This window comes from Oryctolagus cuniculus, chromosome 11 (genome assembly GCF_051225735.1).
Source record: "Oryctolagus cuniculus isolate XC-2025 breed Fujian yellow rabbit chromosome 11, ASM5122573v1, whole genome shotgun sequence".
Classification (NCBI taxonomy): Eukaryota; Metazoa; Chordata; class Mammalia; order Lagomorpha; family Leporidae; genus Oryctolagus; species Oryctolagus cuniculus.
In genome coordinates this window covers 114,438,744-114,456,894 of record NC_142877.1, presented here as the reverse complement: position 1 = coordinate 114,456,894, position 18,151 = coordinate 114,438,744, and the positions used below count along the sequence as shown (strand labels likewise).

At 66.4% G+C, this 18,151-nt stretch overlaps 2 protein-coding genes across 5 annotated transcripts in view; both read left to right on the top strand.

The window, feature by feature from the left end:
- Nucleotides 1-7,184, top strand: part of LOC149123629 (uncharacterized) — a 59,208-nt gene extending 52,024 nt beyond the window's left edge. The window contains exon 7 of the mRNA XM_089309076.1: nucleotides 6,911-7,184. The gene's annotated coding sequence lies outside the window, so the exon portion shown is untranslated. The remainder of the gene's footprint in view (nucleotides 1-6,910) is intronic.
- A 60-nt stretch (nucleotides 7,185-7,244) lies between these two features.
- On the top strand, nucleotides 7,245-13,988 carry ELFN2 (extracellular leucine rich repeat and fibronectin type III domain containing 2). 4 transcript variants are annotated; one of them, XM_089307604.1, is made up of 3 exons: nucleotides 7,245-9,875; nucleotides 10,317-10,445; nucleotides 10,617-13,988. In XM_089307604.1, the coding sequence occupies exons 1-3, from the start codon at nucleotides 7,390-7,392 to the stop codon at nucleotides 11,518-11,520; spliced, it is 3,519 nt and encodes a 1,172-aa protein (XP_089163730.1). In that variant the 5' UTR covers nucleotides 7,245-7,389; the 3' UTR covers nucleotides 11,521-13,988. The 4 variants fall into 4 exon arrangements, with proteins under 4 accessions (XP_089163730.1, XP_089163729.1, XP_089163731.1 ...); XM_089307603.1 differs by having other exon boundaries at nucleotides 10,317-13,988; XM_089307605.1 differs by lacking the exon at nucleotides 10,617-13,988 and having other exon boundaries at nucleotides 7,245-9,893.
- Nucleotides 13,989-18,151: the final 4,163 nt, after the last annotated feature.

Below are 18,151 nucleotides of genomic sequence, written 5' to 3'. Positions count from 1 at the left end.
GGCAGGGGCAGGGGCAGGCGGGGCGAGGGCAGGAGTCAGGCAGGGAGAGGACAGGGATCAGGTGGGGAGAGGGCAGGGGTCAGATGGGGAGAGGTTGGGGTCTGGGAGGTTGAGGGCAGGGGTCAGGCGGGGAGAGGGCAGGGGTCAGGTGGGGAGAGGATGGGTCGGGGGGATGAGGGCAGGGGGCAGGTGGGGACAGGATGGGCCGGGAGGATGAGGGCAGGGGGCAGGCAGGGTCCAGGGGAGGAGAGGAGGAGGAGAGGGGCTGCGGGAGGCAGCGCCATAAGGAGCTTGGAGGATTCTGGGCGAGGAGGGTATGAGCCCCGGGGTGGGCTTTGCACTACAGGGCGCCCTTGGCTGTGGGCCGTGTGCTGCCCCCAGGTGCCCGCAGCTGGGCGGGCCGTGCAGGCTGCTGTCGGTTAAGAACAGGGCAGGCCTGGCTTGGGGGACTGCTGGGCGGCTCCTGGGGCCAGGGCGTCTGCAGAGCCCTCCCTGTGCCTGCCTGCCTCCTTCCACTGAGCCGCGGCTGATGGACGGGCCAGATCAGCTTGTGGGGCGGGAACGCAGCGGACCTGGGCAGGAGGCTTCGTGGGGCCCCAGCAGCCCAGAGAGTCACGCGTGCACTGCCGTCCTGCACACAGGCGAGGAAACTGAGGCCCACAGATGGAGGCGCTGACTCGCCGGGGCCACGCTGAGCCCACCTACGAGGCTCCCGCAGTAGCCGGCATCGCAGGGAGCCGGCCACAAGCCCTTCCTCGGGCCTGGCAAGCTGGGGCGAGGTCGCTGCGCTCGGCCCTGGCTGCCGGGGACGTTGTGTTCTGGCCCAGCTCGCTGAGTAAGGTGGCAGCGTAATGAGGCCGCAGCCTGGCTGTCTGCTGCATTGCCGGGCGCACAGTAGGTGTGCAGAATGCGGGAGGCGCGTGGCCATGGGTGTGTGGCTGATTGAGCTGCGGGCAGGCTCCCTGGCCCCAGGCCCACGACACAGGGGCAGCTGTGGCAGGCTCGGTCCTTGCAGGATGTCACAGAGCTGGGAGCGGGTACCGAGGCCGCGAGGGGCAGAAGCCGGCGTCCCCCGAGAGCCGGAGCAGCTGGCACGGGGGCCTGAGACTAATGAGACGTGATTGAATGGGGGTGCACGAACACCCGGCTCCGCGGGTGAGACCTAAACAGAGACTGCCCAGGGCTGCCCAGGGCCGTTCGGCGGGGGTCGGGGCTGCCGTGTGTGTGAAGGGACCCCGGGCTAGGACAAAGGGAGGACACAGCACTGGCACGGCCCTGACAGAAGCCGGGAGCCAGACTGAGGGAGGCAGGGGCCGGGGGCCAGTCCCTGCTCTCCCGCGTGTGCTGCGGGTTCCAGGTGACACCCTCCAGGGGGCCCTGGACAGCAAGCATGATCCAGGGTGGCCGGACCTGGGTGGGGGCGGGCAGGTGGCCGGCGTGGGGCTCTCAGCTTGGAGAAATCAAGTGGCGACAGCTTGGCAGGTGTCGGGGGGCCTTGTCCTCAGTGGCTGCAGGCTGCAGGCTGGGACCAATGACCAGGGGGACGAGGGGGTTTGGCTTCGTGGAACAAGGGGGGTTTCTGACAGTCCGAGCAGTTCTGCAAGAGAATAGCAGCTTCTGCTGGGGCTGAGAGCCTTGTCCCCGGAGGTGTGCACGTGACGCGGAGTCGCTCTCCGGGGATCCTGGGAAGCCGGGTGGCTCCAGGGGCTCTGGCATAGGTTCCCGGCTGTGCCGTCTTGGGCGGATCGGCCTCAGCGTTCTCATCTATAAAGTGTGCTGAATTGCACCAGGTGCTCAGGGTTAGAAGATTCTGGAAGCAGAAGATGCCAGGTGAGCCGTTGGCTAAGGATACGGAAGCCCAGAGGTGCATCGGTTGCCCCTGGTGTCCCACAGCCCAGCCTTCAATCCCGGGACCTAATTGCACCTGAAACCCAAAACCTGTAACTTCCCAAGTGCTAGTTCAAGGACGCAACTATGATGACCCATTTTACAGATGAGGCATTGAGGCCCAGAACAGCCTGCTCGCGATAGCCGTGTGAGGTAGAGGCAGCGGCAGCAGCTGGTCGGTGTCCCTCGTTGGGCGGGCAGGCTCTCTCTCAAGAGTGGAGCAGAGGCAGCCCGCCTCTGGCCCCCGGCCTGCTGCAGGGCGAGCGGCAGCGCCCGCCCTGAGGGTTCTGGCTGGGCCCCAGGAGTCCTGGACACGGGCAGTGACAATGGCACCTCGGGGAGTCTTGGCCAGCCCGGCTCAGAGAGGAGCCCGTGCCAGGGCTTATCAGCTGCTACAAATGAGATTTCCCTGGCTGAGCTTCCGGGCCCTGCTCCTGGGAGGCGCGCGCACCTGCTGCACCACCCCCAGCCTGTTCTCATGAGCCTGCGGCTGGCCAGGTCCCTGCAGGAGTGGGGCTTCCCGCCCTGACTGGCTCCACTGTGTCCTGGCGGCACTCACGTGGTGGCAGGGGGAGACACCGAGGCAGAGAGCGGGCCTCCAGCACAGCTGAGGTCTCAGAGCTAGTCAGCCCTTGTCCCTGGTGCTGACCCCCGCCACCTGCCCCCACTCTGCCTGGCTTCAGCCAGGCTGCCTTCCTCCTGCCCAGCCCAGGGAGGAGGCCAAGGCAGCCGCCTGGGACCTTCAGAGCCTTCCCTCCCACATTCCCTCGGTGGCTGCCACTTGCAGGCCGGCCAAGGGAGGGCCCCGGGGCGCGTGCCCGGTATCTGGGCTTGGCCAGCCAGGGAGCTCTCACCACAGGACCGTGAACTCCCGCAGGGGGCTTCGGGGTTGCTGGATCGGGCCGTGTTGCTTCCACCGCGGGTGCCAGACTTGGCCTGCTCCCAGCCCTGAGCGTGTCCCCTTCCCTGTCCTGGCCCCGGTCCCCCCAGGGGCACAGGGATGGGCCAAGCAGGGGTTCTTCATCTTCCCAGCATGGGGCTCTCAGAGCCGGAGCCCATGCAACAGCCCAGGAGCAGGTGGCCCCTGGGCAGGAGGACAGAGCTGGGGCAGCTGTGGCCATGAGTGCGGCCCCTGCGCGCGCTCTGCCTCCTGTTGGTCTTGCTAGATCTTTGTCCCCTGCTCCGTCCAGCGATGGCCCCGGGAGTCCTCTCTCCTGTGTGTCACTGGCCAGACAGGCGCCCCTGCACGATTCCTCCCTGGCGTGCTGCTCCCTTGCCTTCTCCCCCCTGGCGGTGGGGGTGGAGGGTTCCACCGGGCCAGGGTGACAGGGGCGCTGCTTTCCACCGTCCGCCCTCCACCTGCTTCCCTGCATGGCCGCTGCGAGGAGGGTTTTAGTGCCCCTGGGGCCTGGGCAGGAAAGGCCTCGGGTCCTGCTGCTCCCCTACTCCTGAGTTGGCTCAGCCAGGCCCGGTGTCGCCTGTCTCCCCGGCTCATGGTGGTGGTGGGAGGTGGGCAGCGTGGGGCGCAGGTCCGGGTCCCCTTCACCCCGGCTCTGTCGTCCACCTCGCTCCATGGGGTCCTCCAGGGCTGCTAGCCCCTCTGCCATGCGTGTCCTCTCTCCCTCCCTGCTCGGCCGCCTCCGCCTCTCTGCCTTTCTCTCGTTCTCAGTCCTCGCCTCCTCCCTGCGGCCCCCCTTCCTCGCCTTGTTTCCCTCCTCCTCCCATGTGGGGTGTGGGGCTGGGATCTGCTCCCCTGACTAGTGCGTGTGTGTGTGTGTGTGTGGGCACGTGCGCGTGCAGGGCCATCCTCCTGGGAGGATGTGACCTTCAGGAGCCGTGACCTTGCCTGTGTGACCCCCAGACCTGAGCGAACACGCTGGCGCCCCTGCGCCTGGCCCACCTGCACCTTGAGTGGGTGAGCAGCTGGGCTGGGGGCCAAGTGCTGCTGTCAGCGCCTTCGTGGCCTCCCTGCCCCCCCCCCCGGCTGCGTCAGGCCTCGACGGGTGGCGGGCAGGCAGCCCAGGGACGGGGACAGGGCGGCTGACGCACATGGGACAGGCTGACGGGGGCCTCCTCCGCCCTCTGTCTGAGTCACGGGCAGGGTGGGGGCTGGGCCCTGGCCTAAGCTGTCCTGGGGACCAGAAGGAGCAGGAGAGGGCCACGGGCAGGTCACCTTGAGGGCTCTAGGCGGGGAAGGGAGGGGTGGGGGCAGAGCCAGCTGCTTCGAAGCCTTGGCCCCTTCTCCTGCGCCCTCCCTCCAGCCTCTTCCTGGGCCAGCCTTGCTCTCCATGACTCCCTTGTTGGACGGCCCCCGCCCCCATCCCGGGTCTGCTTGACCAGGTGCAGATTTGAGCAACTCAGGTGTGGGTAGAGGGGGAGAGAGGGGGGCGTGTGCGTGCGTGCGTGTGTGTGTGTGGCTACAGCTGTGCATGGGGGCGCACGGGCGTGTTTGGCGTGCACACCAGTGTTTGCCTGTCATGGACGCCTCCCCCCCCCCTTGCCACACTGGAGCACGTCTTCCTATAACCAGCCACGCGTGCACGCGCGCTGTGCACACGCACCCGGTCTGCTCGCACACGTCAGCAGCACCCCTGCATCGCCTCTCGGAGCCAGCCGCACACCTGCGCGTGCACCTGCATACCAATGAGGTCCCCAGACACTGCCAGACTGAGCAGGAGGGGGAGGAGGAGGAGGAGGAGGAGGAGGAGGAGGAGGAGGAGAAGAAGGAGGAGGGACCGCGCTTGGGAGCCGGTGGGGGGCCCTGGGACGGGCTGGCTCACAGATCCCTGAGGCGCTGCTGTCTTCGGAAGGGGAAACTGAGGCCCAGGGCAGGGTAAGGACCGGCCTGGGCTGCCCGCGGGAGGGCTCAGTGGCCACACCAGACGGGAAGCCCAGTTCTCTGCCAGCCTTGAGAATTGTGCGGGGCACAGCCAAGGACGCGCCCGCTGTCTGCTGGCTGGGCAGCCCCCACGCTGGGCCTGCAGGGGCTGGGGAGGTGCGAGGCTGGCCTCCCAGGTCCCAGTCCTCACAGCCTCTGACGCAGCATCAGCCTGGAAGCCAGCCAGCCGTCTGCGCCCCTGTGCACCTGCCGCCGCCTCAGCGGAAACGCCTGCCCCGACTGCTTTTGGGATTCTGTCCCCACCCCGCCTCCCTGCCCTCTGTCCCAGCCCTCTGTGGCTCAGTGCTGTGAATTGGTTTTGCTTTGACGGCAAAGGTTACAGTTTTTTTTTTTTTTTTTTTTTTTTTTAAAGCACTCTGCTGAGCCGGCGCCGTGGCTCAATAGGCTAATCCTCCACCTTGCGGCACCGGCACACCGGGTTCTAGTCCCGGTTGGGGCGCCGGATTCTGTCCCGGTTGCCCCTCTTCCAGGCCAGCTCTCTGCTATGGCCAGGGAGTGCAGTGGAGGATGGCCCAGGTGCTTGGGCCCTGCACCCCATGGGAGACCAGGAAAAGCACCTGGCTCCTGGCTCCTGCCATCGGATCAGCGCGGTGCGCCGGCTGCAGCGGCGGCCATTGGAGGGTGAACCAACGGCAAAGGAAGACCTTTCTTTCTCTGTCTCTCTCTCTCACTGTCCACTCTGCCTGTCAAAAATAAAAATAAAAAAAAAAAAAAAATAAACTTAAAGCACTCTGCTTCCTGGTGTTTCCCAGGTGGAGAGGCAGGCGGTGGAGGTGGCTGTGGCGAACGGTCTCCAGCTTCCTTTGTCTAAACGTGTGTTTCTCTGGCCCGGTCTGCACACCCCTGGCCTTGCCGAGGGCAGAGGGAGGGAGAACTGAGCTGTTGGCGTAGACGAGAGGGCAGGTGGGAGCCAGAGCCAGGATCGGGCCACGGGTCTGTATGCAGTTTGCTGTGAGACCCAGGCAAGCCCCACCCTGTTCTGGGGCTCAGGTTCCCCACTTGGGAAGTGAGGGTTGATGCAGGTGGGGTGCAGACTGGGACCCCCGTGCTGCCTCCTCTGTAACTCTGAGCCCTGTGTCTGGGCAGTGTGTCCTCCATCAAATGGACTGGTCCCCGCTCTGCAATGTGGAAATCGACCCAAAGAGATGGTGCCACTTACCAGACTTGTTGGCAGGGGTGGGTGGGGCTGCAGGCCTCCTGGATCCTGGCTTGGGCTCTCCTGGTGCTGCGGGAGCCCTGATCCTGGCTCACGTGGTGCTGTGTGACCTGGGGCGAGTGCCTGTCCCTCTCTGGGCCTGTGACTCTCCAGCTGTGGAAGAGGACTCGGGGCTTCAGCCGTGTTGTTGCAGAGGCCCGAGGAGCCCTTCCGGGGTCAGGGTCCTTGGTGGAAGCCCACTGGGGAGGTGACGGCGGGAAGAGCCGGCTTCCCAGACCTTTCTATTCTGTCTCCCTGGACTCTGCCTGTCGGGTGAGCGCTCCCCACGCAGGAGACCCCGGCCTCCACGGCGTCCCCTGCTCGGGGGGACCCGCAGCCGTGATGCTCTGCGCCCCTCCCCCCGGAAGCTGAGACAAGGGAATTATTTTTGGAACAAGAGCAGTTACACAACAAATGAATTATTTATCTTTGGGCATGAAAGAAAGGAGGCATCTTGCTGGGTGTGTTGCTGCTTCATCTGGACTTGGGGATGCCCACTTGGGTGCGTGGACATGTAGGGGCCTGCGTGTTGTGTGCACAGGTCACAGGTGTGTGCGTGTCTGTGTGTGTTTCTGTCCGAGTCTGTGCTAGGGAGCCCCGGCAGGTGAGGGTGGAGGCCGGTGCTCTGGGCACGTGTGTGTGCCCGTACGCACCTGTCCGTCCTGTCCACTGCCCACCTCTGCCTTCTCTGCCCACTGTCCTCGGACGCCGCCCTCCCCCTCTCCCCCTCCCCCTCCTCCCCTTCTTGCCAACCACCGGCCTCCCTTCTGTTTTGTGGCAGGGACCGCCCCCCCTCCACCCCAGGGTGTTTGCTGGCCCCCAGGCCTCCGGGAGGGGGTGTGGAGAAGACACCGGGGGCCTGCGCTGGCATGGAAGGGCTGCCCGGGCCTCGCGCTGATCTGTCGCCTCCTCTCCACGCTGCCTTCCAGGAACCAGGTGACAGATGGGTCCCTGCCTGCCTGCCCTCGTCTCTCTCGCGCCCCCTGCGCTGCTGCACTCTAGCCTCCTGCAGGAATAGTTTCTGAAGTGCTGAGCCCGGACCCCAGGAGGAAGCAGCGGAGGAAGAGGAGGAGGAGGAGTGGAAATCAAGCCCAGAGACTCCGTGCGCCTTCCCGGCAGGAGGCGAGGAGCGACACTGCCAACCTGCCCGCCCTGTCCGTGGCCAGGCCCGACCTCTGCTCCTAGCACCCCCACAGGCACCTCCCCCAGCAGCCAGCACCGGCCGAGCCCACCTCGCCTGGGGCCCCCGTGCTGGGGGTCGCCCCCAAGATGGTGGCGGCCCCAGGGAGGACTGTGCTGCCAGCCCCCACCTCCGGCCGCTAGACAGCCGCCCCTTGTGCCCGCACCTCGGCCCCTTGCACCTGGCGGCGGCAGCCCGGCAGCCTTCGAAGGGCCCGAGGCCGGCGCCATGCTGCGCCTGGGGCTGTGCGCGGCAGCGCTGCTGTGCGTGTGCCGGCCGGGCGGCGTGCGCGCCGACTGCTGGCTGATCGAGGGCGACAAGGGCTACGTGTGGCTGGCCATCTGCAGCCAGAACCAGCCGCCCTACGAGACCATCCCGCAGCACATCAACAGCACCGTGCACGACCTGCGGCTCAACGAGAACAAGCTCAAAGCTGTACTCTACTCCTCGCTCAACCGCTTCGGGAACCTCACCGACCTCAACCTCACCAAGAACGAGATCTCCTATATCGAGGACGGCGCCTTCCTGGGCCAGTCCAGTCTGCAGGTGCTCCAGCTGGGCTACAACAGGCTGAGCAACCTGACCGAGGGCATGCTGCGGGGCATGAGCCGCCTGCAGTTCCTGTTCGTGCAGCACAACCTCATTGAGCTGGTGACGCCCGCCGCCTTCTCCGAGTGCCCCGGCCTCATCAGCATCGACCTGTCCTCCAACCGCCTCAGCCGCCTCGACGGCGCCACCTTCGCCAGCCTGGCCAGCCTCATGGTGTGCGAGCTGGCCGGCAACCCCTTCAACTGCGAGTGCGACCTGTTCGGCTTCCTGGCCTGGCTGGTGATCTTCAACAACGTCACCAAGAACTACGACCGCCTGCAGTGCGAGTCGCCGCGGGAGTTCGCCGGCTACCCGCTGCTCGTGCCCCGGCCCTACCACAGCCTCAACGCCATCACCGTGCTGCAGGCCAAGTGTCGCAACGGCTCGCTGCCCGCCCGGCCCGTGAGCCACCCCACGCCCTACTCCACCGACGCCCAGCGCGAGCCTGACGAGAACTCCGGCTTCAACCCCGATGAGATCCTCTCGGTGGAGCCGCCCGCCTCGTCCACCACGGACGCGTCGGCCGGGCCCGCCATCAAGCTGCACGCCGTCACCTTCACCTCGGCCACCCTGGTGGTCACCATCCCCCACCCCTACAGCAAGATGTACGTCCTGGTGCAGTACAACAGCAGCTACTTCTCCGACGTCATGACGCTCAAGAACAAGAAGGAGATCGTGACGCTGGACAAGCTGCGCGCGCACACCGAGTACACCTTCTGCGTCACCTCCCTGCGCAACAGCCGCCGCTTCAACCACACCTGCCTGACCTTCACCACGCGGGACCCCGTCCCCGGCGACCTGGCGCCCAGCACCTCCACCACCACGCACTACATCATGACCATCCTGGGCTGCCTCTTCGGCATGGTCATTGTGCTGGGAGCCGTCTACTACTGCCTGCGCAAGCGGCGCCTGCAGGAGGAGAAGCACAAGGCCGTGAACGTCAAGAAGACCATCCTGGAGATGCGCTACGGCGCCGACGTGGACGCGGGCTCCATCGTGCACGCGGCGCAGAAGCTGGGCGAGCCGCCCGTGCTGCCCGTGGCCCGCATGGCCTCCATCCCCTCCATGATCGGCGAGAAGCTGCCCGCCGCCAAGGGGCTCGAGCCGGGGCTGGACACGCCCAAGGTGGCCACCAAGGGCAACTACATCGAGGTACGCACCGGCGCAGGTGGGGACGGCCTGGCCCGGCCCGAGGATGACCTCCCGGACCTGGAGAACGGCCAGGGCTCGGCCGCCGAGATCTCCACCATCGCCAAGGAGGTGGACAAGGTCAACCAGATCATCAACAACTGCATCGATGCCCTCAAACTGGACTCGGCCTCCTTCCTGGGGGGCGGCGGTGGTGGCGGTGCGGACCCCGAGCTGGCCTTCGAGTGCCAGTCCCTCCCGGCAGGGGGGGCTGCTGCCGCCGCTGCCGCCGCCGCCTCTGCCGCCGCCCCTGGGGCCCTGGAGCGGCCCAGCTTCCTCTCGCCTCCCTACAAGGAGGCCTCCCACCACCCGCTGCAGCGCCAGCTCAGCGCCGACGCCGCCGTGGCCCGCAAGACCTGCAGCGTGTCCTCCAGCGGCTCCATCAAGAGCGCCAAGGTCTTCAGCCTGGACGTGCCCGACCACCTGGCCGCCGCGGGGCTGGCCAAGGGCGACTCCAAGTACATCGAGAAGGGCAGCCCGCTCAACAGCCCGCTGGACCGGCTCCCGCTGGTGCCCGCGGGCAGCGGCGGCGGCGGTGGCGGCGGCGGGGGTGGGGGCATCCACCACCTGGCCGTGAAGCCGGCCTTCCACTGCAGTGAGCACCGGCACAGCTTCCCCGCCCTGTACTATGAGGAGGGCGCCGACAGCCTGAGCCAGCGCGTGTCCTTCCTCAAGCCGCTGGCCCGCTCCAAGCGAGACTCCACCTACTCGCAGCTCTCCCCCAGACACTACTACTCAGGGTACTCGTCCAGCCCCGAGTACTCGTCCGAGAGCACGCACAAGATCTGGGAGCGCTTCCGGCCCTACAAGAAGCACCATCGTGAGGAGGTGTACATGGCCGCCGGCCACGCCCTGCGCAAGAAGGTCCAGTTCGCCAAGGACGAGGACCTGCACGACATCCTGGATTACTGGAAGGGGGTCTCGGCCCAGCAGAAGCTGTGAGCCTCCCCTGCCCGGTGAGGTCGGAGGGGGCGGGCGGGCGGGCGGGAGACAGGCTCGGGCGACCGGGCGGGGCTGCCCAGGGGCCGAGGCCCAGGAGTGGACGCACACGCACACCCGCACGCACGCACCCACGCACACACACCTGACCACCACCTGACTGTGAACAAACCAACACCCGACAATAACGGACAGGAAAACAAAGACACATTTTCCTTAAAGTTTACAGACTGATACCGAAACCAGTCGTCTTTACTGTGCTGCCCAGGGACTCTGCCGGGCTGTGCGGGGCGGGGCGCGGGGTGCCGGGGGCGGGGCGGTGGGGGCAGGCCAGGCAGCCGAGAGAGGGGCTGGGGTCTGCGGGCCTGGAGCCGGGGCCAGGTTCAGGGGCAGAGGAGACTGGGCTAGAGGTGGACTGAAGGGGGACCCCTCCCCCCCAGACTGGGGCACAGGTCACTTGGAGACGTAGCACCTGATGGACGTGACATTGGAATCGCCTCCTTCCACTTTGTGGGTGGGGAAAACGAGGCCCAGAGAGAGGACGTGACGACCCCAGGGTCACGCAGCAGGTCAGTCTCGGTCCCCCAACTCCCCAGCCCTGAGCGGCTCCCCTGTGCCCCTGCCTTCCCCCTTCCTCCCCCCTCTCCCCCCCCGCCCCGCCTCCACCTCCCACCCTCCTGGAAGCTGTGGTCTCCTGGGACTGGGGACTTGGGAGTCAGGCAGGTGCTTTTCCTTTCTAGAAAGATCCATGGCTGTGCTCCCAGAGCGTGGAGCTGCGATTCGTGTCCCCGGGAGCGTCTCTGCCCCCGACGCCAGCACCTGGGAGGAGAAAGAGGGCCCCAGCAGGGAAGGAGCAGAGGCAGGGGGGCAGCTCACCAACCCCCCTCAAGTGTCTTCCACGTCGCCCGGGGAGCTGCCTGTTGGCTGGGCTGTGGGCAGGCCGGCTCCCACGGCTTCTCAGGTGCAGGCCCCCATGCCCCTGTCCCCCGAGCTTCTCTGGGCTTCCGGGACCCCTCCCCACCCCAGAAGGGCAGCAGAGAGCGGGGATGCTGGGGGGCTGCGGGGAGGTGGCATGTAGCGGGGACTCCTGCCTGTCCCCGGCCTGGTGCCCCTTGTCAGTGGGATCCGGGGGAGGTGTCCGCCTGCCCGGCGGAAGGAGGGCTCCCCTTGCCCCCTCCTGGCTGCCTCTGCATCTCTGCCTCACCCCCTGTCCCCATGGCAACGCCACTCCCCCTTTCTGACCCCCCACCCAACATCGAACAAAGCACAAACAGTGAGGTGCCCCTCGTGCCCTGGGTGGGGGGCAGGAAGCGGGCTGGGTCGGTGGACCCCCTCCCCCAGCCAGCCTGTCGCCATGGCAACCCATGCCTGGCAGTTGGTGCCCAGAGCGCGGCGGTTGGGCTCTGGGGCTGTGAGTGTGGGCGGCAGCAGAGGGCAGGGTCCTGCTGCAGGGAGGAGAGGGGGCTTCCGGGGCTAGACCTGGGGGTCTCCAGCGGTCCGATCAGGATTCTGAGGACCCAGAGTTGGGGCCCCTTCACTCCTGAGTGGCAGCCGGGGACAACGGCTCCAGGCCTTGTCCACCTGCCCTTTGGCTCCCCTGGACCCTGGCGGGAGCCCCCAGCTTCCTGCTTGTCACCCACATAGGCTGCTTGGGATGCGGGGGGTGGCTGGGGTGAGGGTGGGCCTGTGGTAGGACACAGACCCGTACCGCGGGGGCCCCCAGGGAAGCTCGTATCACCCCTAGGGGCAGGCCTCTCCTCAACGCCCAGCCAGGGGTGGCCCAGCCCAGGGCTCGCTCTGCAGGTGACCTTGGCAATGACAGACTGTGCTGCTGGGGAGACGAGGGCACGCAGAGCAGCCCCCCGCCCCCGCCCCCCTCACACCCCATCGGCGAGCTGGGGGAGCGCGCGTGCGAGAGCAGACTCCCTGTTATATTTGCATGACGATTTCACTGTATTTTTCTGAGCAAACACCTGTCGTGTATGTACCAGTCTGTCCACACTCCCCGGCCCCCGCCTCCCCAGATGCCTCTGTTGTGATCTGACGAGCAGCTCTTGAACCCGGGGAGGGGCCAGCTCTGCAAGGGACCCAAAACAGGTGCCACCCAACCCCGCCCTGCCCCACACCCACCTCCCCTGTCCCCTGCTCGGTCCCCTCCTCCCTCCTCCCTTCTTTTCCTCCCCCAGGCCAGGGAGGGTGGGCCCCCCGTGAGGTCCCTAGAGCTGACCTCTGAGCACAGGACACCGTAGGGGGCTCCTCGCTCCAGTTCCCCAGGGGTTCGTCTGACGAGGCCAGCGGGGGCTTGGCTGTGCTGCCGAGCAGAGAGGCTAAGAGGGAGAGGCTTGGGACCTGAGGGAGGGAAGCGGGGTGGGCCCCAGGTGGGGTTCTCACAGAGGGGTTGCCCCCCACCCTCCACCCCCTGGGGCGCTTCCTCCTTGTCAGCCGCCATCTTGTCTGTGGGGAGGAGACCTTGAGAAACCGCAGGCTACTGGGGAGGCTTGGAGACCCAGGTCACCTCGGGTCCCCCACCTGAGCCAGACTCCCAGCCGCCCAGGCCAGGCCTCTCTGGAGCACACCCCACCTGGCGGCACGTGTCCATCTCTGTCCCGAGCAAAACATTCACGAGAGACAGAGGGAGTGCCATGTGGGAGGGTGGGCGCTGAGAGGAGGGAGGGGATGGGGGCGCAGAGGAGTGGGGTGATGGGGGTGAGCCGGCCGGAGGAGGAGGTGTGGGGGCTGCACCCGGGCTGTCTGGACCCCAAGGAGGTCACGCCCAGCTTTACTGTGCTCTCCGGACAGTTGCAGCTTTGAGCCGGGCAGGGCTGGGGTGGGGAGGAAGCGAAGTCTCAGTGGACCCCACCTCAGCGCCCTGGGCTTCTCCTCTCCCCAGGAGGGGCTCCTCACCTTTGCAGCCCCCTAAGGCCCAGTGCCCAGGTCAGGGTGCCCATGGCTAGGGTGAGAGGTGGCCAGGCCTGGGCTGCCCCAGACAGGCACCTCGCTCTCCCAGGACCACCAACATCCCGCTGCCACACCCCTGCCCCAGGAAGTTTACCCTGGGAGAGACAGAGGCACGGGAAACCCCCGGTGCCCCCGGTGACGGGCAGAGGCCAGGAGGGCCAGGCAGAGCGACGCCAGCCTGAAGGGGTCAGAGGTCAGACACAGGACAGGGACTGCTCCGCGGGGTGGGGGTGGGGGTGGCTGGGGAGGCTGGGGCGTGCCCCTCAGAGGATGTGACGGGGGGGACAGCTGGAGAGGCTGCCTGTCCCCGAGGCGGCACCTCTGGCCACCCCACCGCCTGCCGCTGCCCGCTCCTGGCGCTGAGGGGCCAGGGTTGGGGGTGGCCAGGCAGGGTCGGGGGTGGGAAGCCCAGGATGTCTGACGCCCCGCCCCCAGGCCCTGCCCCGCCCCAGGCCGAGGCCTTGCCCAGTGAGGCCCATGTAGAGGTCGGGGGTGGGGAGGGGGCGTGGCCTTGCTGCCCCCCTGCTCTTGCCTCAGACCAGGTCCTGATGGCTCCGTCCCGCACCCTCCCACCTGTAAGACAGAACCAGGCTTTTCCCTGCTTTCCCTGGAGGCTGCCCCGCCCCCCGCCCCTGCGCCCATTTAAAAGTCACTTCCTGGGAGAGGAAGAGGGGGGTCCCAGGGGGAGGGGGAGGATCCGGGCCCTCTTCCTTCCCCTGCCCCTCTGCCGACAAGCACAGGGCTGGGGCAGGGGCTTGGGGGCCAGGGAGGGGTGGCCACACTTCCTCGCTCTCTCCCTGTCTGTCTGCCCCACTCCTGGGAGCCGCCAGCCCCCAGGGGCGCCGCGGCCTGGCACCTGGTTTGAGCCTTGCAGAGCTGGGCCGTGGCCCTGGCCCCTGACCCTGGGAACCCCAGCTGTGTATGGACCTTTCTTGGGGGGCCCTGAACCCTCTCCTTCTCTTCTTCTAGGGGGTGACCTGGTTTATTTTCTCTTCCCCATATCTGCCTCCCCCCCCCCCCATTCCTGTTTTAAACTGAATGGCACGAAATTGTTTTCCTCAACTCGGAGATTCCTGTATGGAGAGAATCAATTTCTATATTTGCAATAAATTTCTTATTTAAAACAACGGGACCAAGGTCTGTGTTGAATGTCCTCCATCCCACCCCAGACTGGCCCCTGGCCCCCTCCGGGTCATGGGGTCACCCCTCCATGTCCCCTTCTCACGGGGAGCCCCGTGTGTGGGACCGAAGAAGTCAGTGGTCGCTGAATCCATCCAAGGGGAAAAGGACTCTGGCAGACAGGGCGGCCAGCAGGAGGCCAGGGTTCCTGGGCGCTGCAGCACTGGGGCGCCAGCACCCCCCAGGTGGCAGGCAGAGGGCCTGAGGCCCAGCCCCAGACCTGGGGTCCCTCTGCCCTGTGGCTTCCGTCGCTCCGGGTTCAGCCCCCTGGGTGGCGGCGGACGGCTATGTGGGGGCACCTCAGGGCTTCAGCGGCTTCCCAGGAGCCAGGTTCTCCCAGGCCAGCCTCCTGCCCCTGCAGTGATGGGTCAAGTTCTTATGGAAACTGCCCCCTACCTCCTGGCACCCACTCCAGACCTGCCCCCCGCCGTCACCTACTGCCCTGCGCTCCACACCTGGGAGTCCCCTGCCCCTCCCCAGCAGTTGAGAGACACACACCTGGCCCCTCTGGCCCAGCCATGAGCTGTGGCACTGAGCACTGACTGCAGGCTGCATTGCCCGGACCTCAGCCCCCGTGGAGCCCGGAGACCAGTGCTCGGCCCCAGCTGCCTCCCGTCCCCAGAGCCTGAGCATTCCTGCCCCCTTCTCAGACTCCTGTACTCCAACTAGGACAGACTCCTCCTCCAGGAAGGCTCCCGGCTTCAGCCTGGATTACTAGAGGGCTTCTTTGAGTGGAGCCCCTGGGACTGGGCTGGGGGAGCTGTGGCCCTGGGGGCTCTGGTGGCCCACAGGGCTGGACTTCCTGCTTCCTCTTGGGTCGGTGGGATTGTGGGGACTATCTGGGAAGGCCCGGGGCTTTGGGCACCCACCCCTTCTTCAGTGGATTTTTGGCTGGTACTCTGTCTCCAGCGAGTGTCCCCCCACATAGTGTGTGTTCCCCCACATAGTTGTGGCCTGGCCACGGCCTCTCCTTGTTCCCTCTGTGGTCCCCATGCAGCCCCGGTTCTTCCTGCCTGAGGGAACTCCCAGAACGAGCTGGCGCCCTGGGAGGAGGTGGAGGGAGGGACGTGTGTGTGTATACCAAGCGGGGGCAGTGACCAGGCTGTCACAGGCCTTGCAGCTCCAGCCGCCCTGCTCCACGGTCCACCCGTGACGCTCTGCCACATGTCACTGCAGCAGCTCCCAGGCCGGAAGGACTCACCTGACCCCGGGAGACGGAGGTGTGAGACTGGCTGGGCCAAGTCTGAGTCCATGCCCTCGCCTGCCCAGGACCCCGCCTCCCTGGGGGAGGGAGACCTGCAGGTGCCGGGGGTGTGGGGACGGCTGGCTTTGCCTCTGATGCACTTACTGGCTTCCATCACATTGAAGGTTAACCATGAACTCAGATCCACTAAGCTACCAATGCAAAGCCCTCACCTTGTAGGTTTCACAAAAACAAGGGGAAAGTCCTTCCATTCATAATGTAGCCAGTCTGTTCATAATGTAGCCAGTCCATTCAGAAATGTAGCCAGTCGGACTTGCGGCAGGAACAGGGGCTCTGGGCTCAGGCTGATGCTGGTTGCGAACGTGATGAAGGCCATTGCTAACCGCCCTGGGCTTCACCCGCAGGTGCCGTGTGTTTGCTTTCCTTTTCGAATGCTCCATTGATTTGCAGAGTTTCAACAAAGAGCCCCAAACCCAGCAACGCTGAAGCCGGGTCCCCGCAGACACGGGTGGCCCAACCAGTGTGCCCAGCTTGCATTGCAGGGCGGGTGGGTCACGCACGGTGGGGGTGGGGGGCAGGGCACATGGCCCACCTCAGGCAGGACCCCGTTTACACTTCCTGCGTGCTGCCCTCCTGTTGGGGGCGCTGCTGTCTCAATCCGGGCTGCAGGGGCAGCTGCTTCTGCCTCCTCCAGGGGTCCACGGCCCCCTCCCCAACTGGCTGACAGGAGCCTCTGTAACCCAGACATGTTTTCTCCCTGGGGCTCCTCAGGCCCCCATGGAGAAGGCCCCCAGCCCCCCAGGGGCGTGGCCCCCAGCTTCCCTGCGTGCTGCCAGGCCTCGGTCTGCAGGTGCTCCCCGGTCCCTGTTTCTCGGGCTGGCCTGGCAGCCGGCCACGTGGCCAGGCACTTCCTCCTCGTGTAGTTCTTCAGCTCAAGCCCGTCTCTCAGCCCCCGCCCCGCCCTCTTCTCAGCAACAGGGCCACCTTCTCCTCCAGAAATGCCCGTAGGAGGGGCCTCAGGCCTGGGGCGGCTCTGGGGAGTCTGGGTCGCAGGTGGATCCAGACTCTGAGGGCAGGGCCCTGGGCACCTCAGCCCCAGGTCCAGCTTCTCCCAGGCTGGCCGCCTCCTGTGTTGGTGGGTCAAGTTTTTGTGGGACTCCCTGCCCTCCCCAGGCCTGCTCCAGGCCTGGCCTGAGGACCCTGTCCTGGCCCCCCGCTGCCTGCTGCCCTGTGCTCCACACCTGGGAGACCCCTGCCCCTCCCCAGCAGTTGAGAGACGCACACCTGGCCCCCCTGGCCCAGCTGCGAAGCTGGAGCACCGAGCACTGACTGCAGGCTGCACTGCCCAAACTCAGCTCACACGGAGCCCAGAGCTTGGCCCCAGCTGCCTCCCGTCCCCTGATCCCTCTTGTACCTTTCTCAGACTCCTGTACTCCAACTAGGACAGACTCCTCCTCCAGGAAGGCTCCCGGCTTCAGCCTGGATTGCTGGAAGGCTGCTTTAAGTGGCCCCTTGAGGACTGAGATGCCACTCAATGAGTGACGTCACACCATGGCTTTCAGCAGTTCGGGGCCTGGGTCAGTGGGAGCTGGCCCTGGCCTGGGCTGTGCTTCCTGCTCCCTTCTGCATCCGCGAGGGTCAGCTGCACTGTGGAGGCATCTGGGAAGGCCCCTCCCCTCCCTCTGGTGAGCCCCGGCTGGTCCTCTGTCCCCTGCAAGTGTCCTGAAGAGCCACAGGACAGCCCAGCCACCTGCCGCCTCCCCCCCTCTATTTCCTGCATGTCCCCAGGCAGCCCCAGTCTTCCTGCCCAGCGCCCTTGCCCCTGGGCTGCGCTGGTGCTAGGCCTGCCTGGGGCACGGGGCCCCCTTCCCAGCTGCTTTCTGTCCCCCCTTGCTCGGGGTCTCCACCCTGCTTGCCGCCAGCGCCGTGGGGCTCGGAGCCCCGCTCTGAGCCTGAGCTTGCTCTCTGCAGTTCTCCTGGCTTGTGGGCGCTCTGTACCGTGAGCAGAGAGCTCAGGTGCCTGGTGTTTGTCGCCTGGGTGCTGTCCTGTCTCTACAGCTGTGGGTCACCCTCAGGGCCCTGCCGCCTCCGCTGGCTCGAGGTCCCCAGCTCATACCCCAGTTCAGGCCCCCACCTCTCAGTGGGCTTTTCTGCCCTGGCAGCCACTCCAGTCTGGAGACACCCACACGAGGGCCAGGCGCCGCCACTCCGACCTAAGCCGGGGGCCCCTTCTCCTTCCCTAGGCCTGGGAGCCCCTGCCTGCTGTCCCCTGCCCTCAGTGCAATGCCTCTCCTAGGCCCTCCCCCCACTCCCTCCCTGGGTCTCTAACGTAGCCACCACACCTGCACCTCTGGCCCTCGTGGGTGGGGCACGTGTGAAGGAGCTCCCCAGTGCCCGAGGCAGAAGCAGGAAACCGTAGCTTCTTGAGGTCTCCCCTGCCCCTCCCCTCCCCCTTTCCTGCCCAGCCCCCCTATCGGGCTCATGGCCTGTGCCCCATTTCCTCGGCACAAGCCCTGTGAATTTAGAAACTTCCATCTGGGGGCTGGCGCCGTGGCTCACTAGGCTAATCCTCCGCCTTGCGGTGCCGGCACACCGGGTTCCAGTCCCGGTCAGGGCGCTGGATTCTGTCCCTCTTCCAGGCCAGCTCTCTGCTGTGGCCAGGGAGTGCAGTGGAGGATGGCCCAAGTGCTTGGGCCCTGCACCCCATGGGAGACCAGGATAAGCACCTGGCTCCTGGCTTCGGATCAGCGCAGTGCGCCGGCCATGCCGGCCATTGGAGGGTGAACCAACGGCAAAGGAAGACCTTTCTCTCTGTCTCTCTCACTCTCACTGTCCACTCTGCTCATCTGGGTTCTGCTCCAGAGACCCGGACTCTCGCTCGCTAGATGAAAAACATTCATCGGAGGTGTCTGAGCGGTGGGTGGGAGGCCGGGC

Excerpts from the sequence above, each read along its gene's own strand:
- ELFN2 (XM_089307603.1), top strand. The coding sequence starts at position 7,390 with ATGCTGCGCCTGGGGCTGTGCGCGGCAGCGCTGCTGTGCGTGTGCCGG. Across the intron at positions 9,876-10,316 it reads GTCTCGGCCCAGCAGAAGCT|ACTGGGGCACAGGTCACTTG; the intron begins GTGAGCCTCCCC and ends CCTCCCCCCCAG.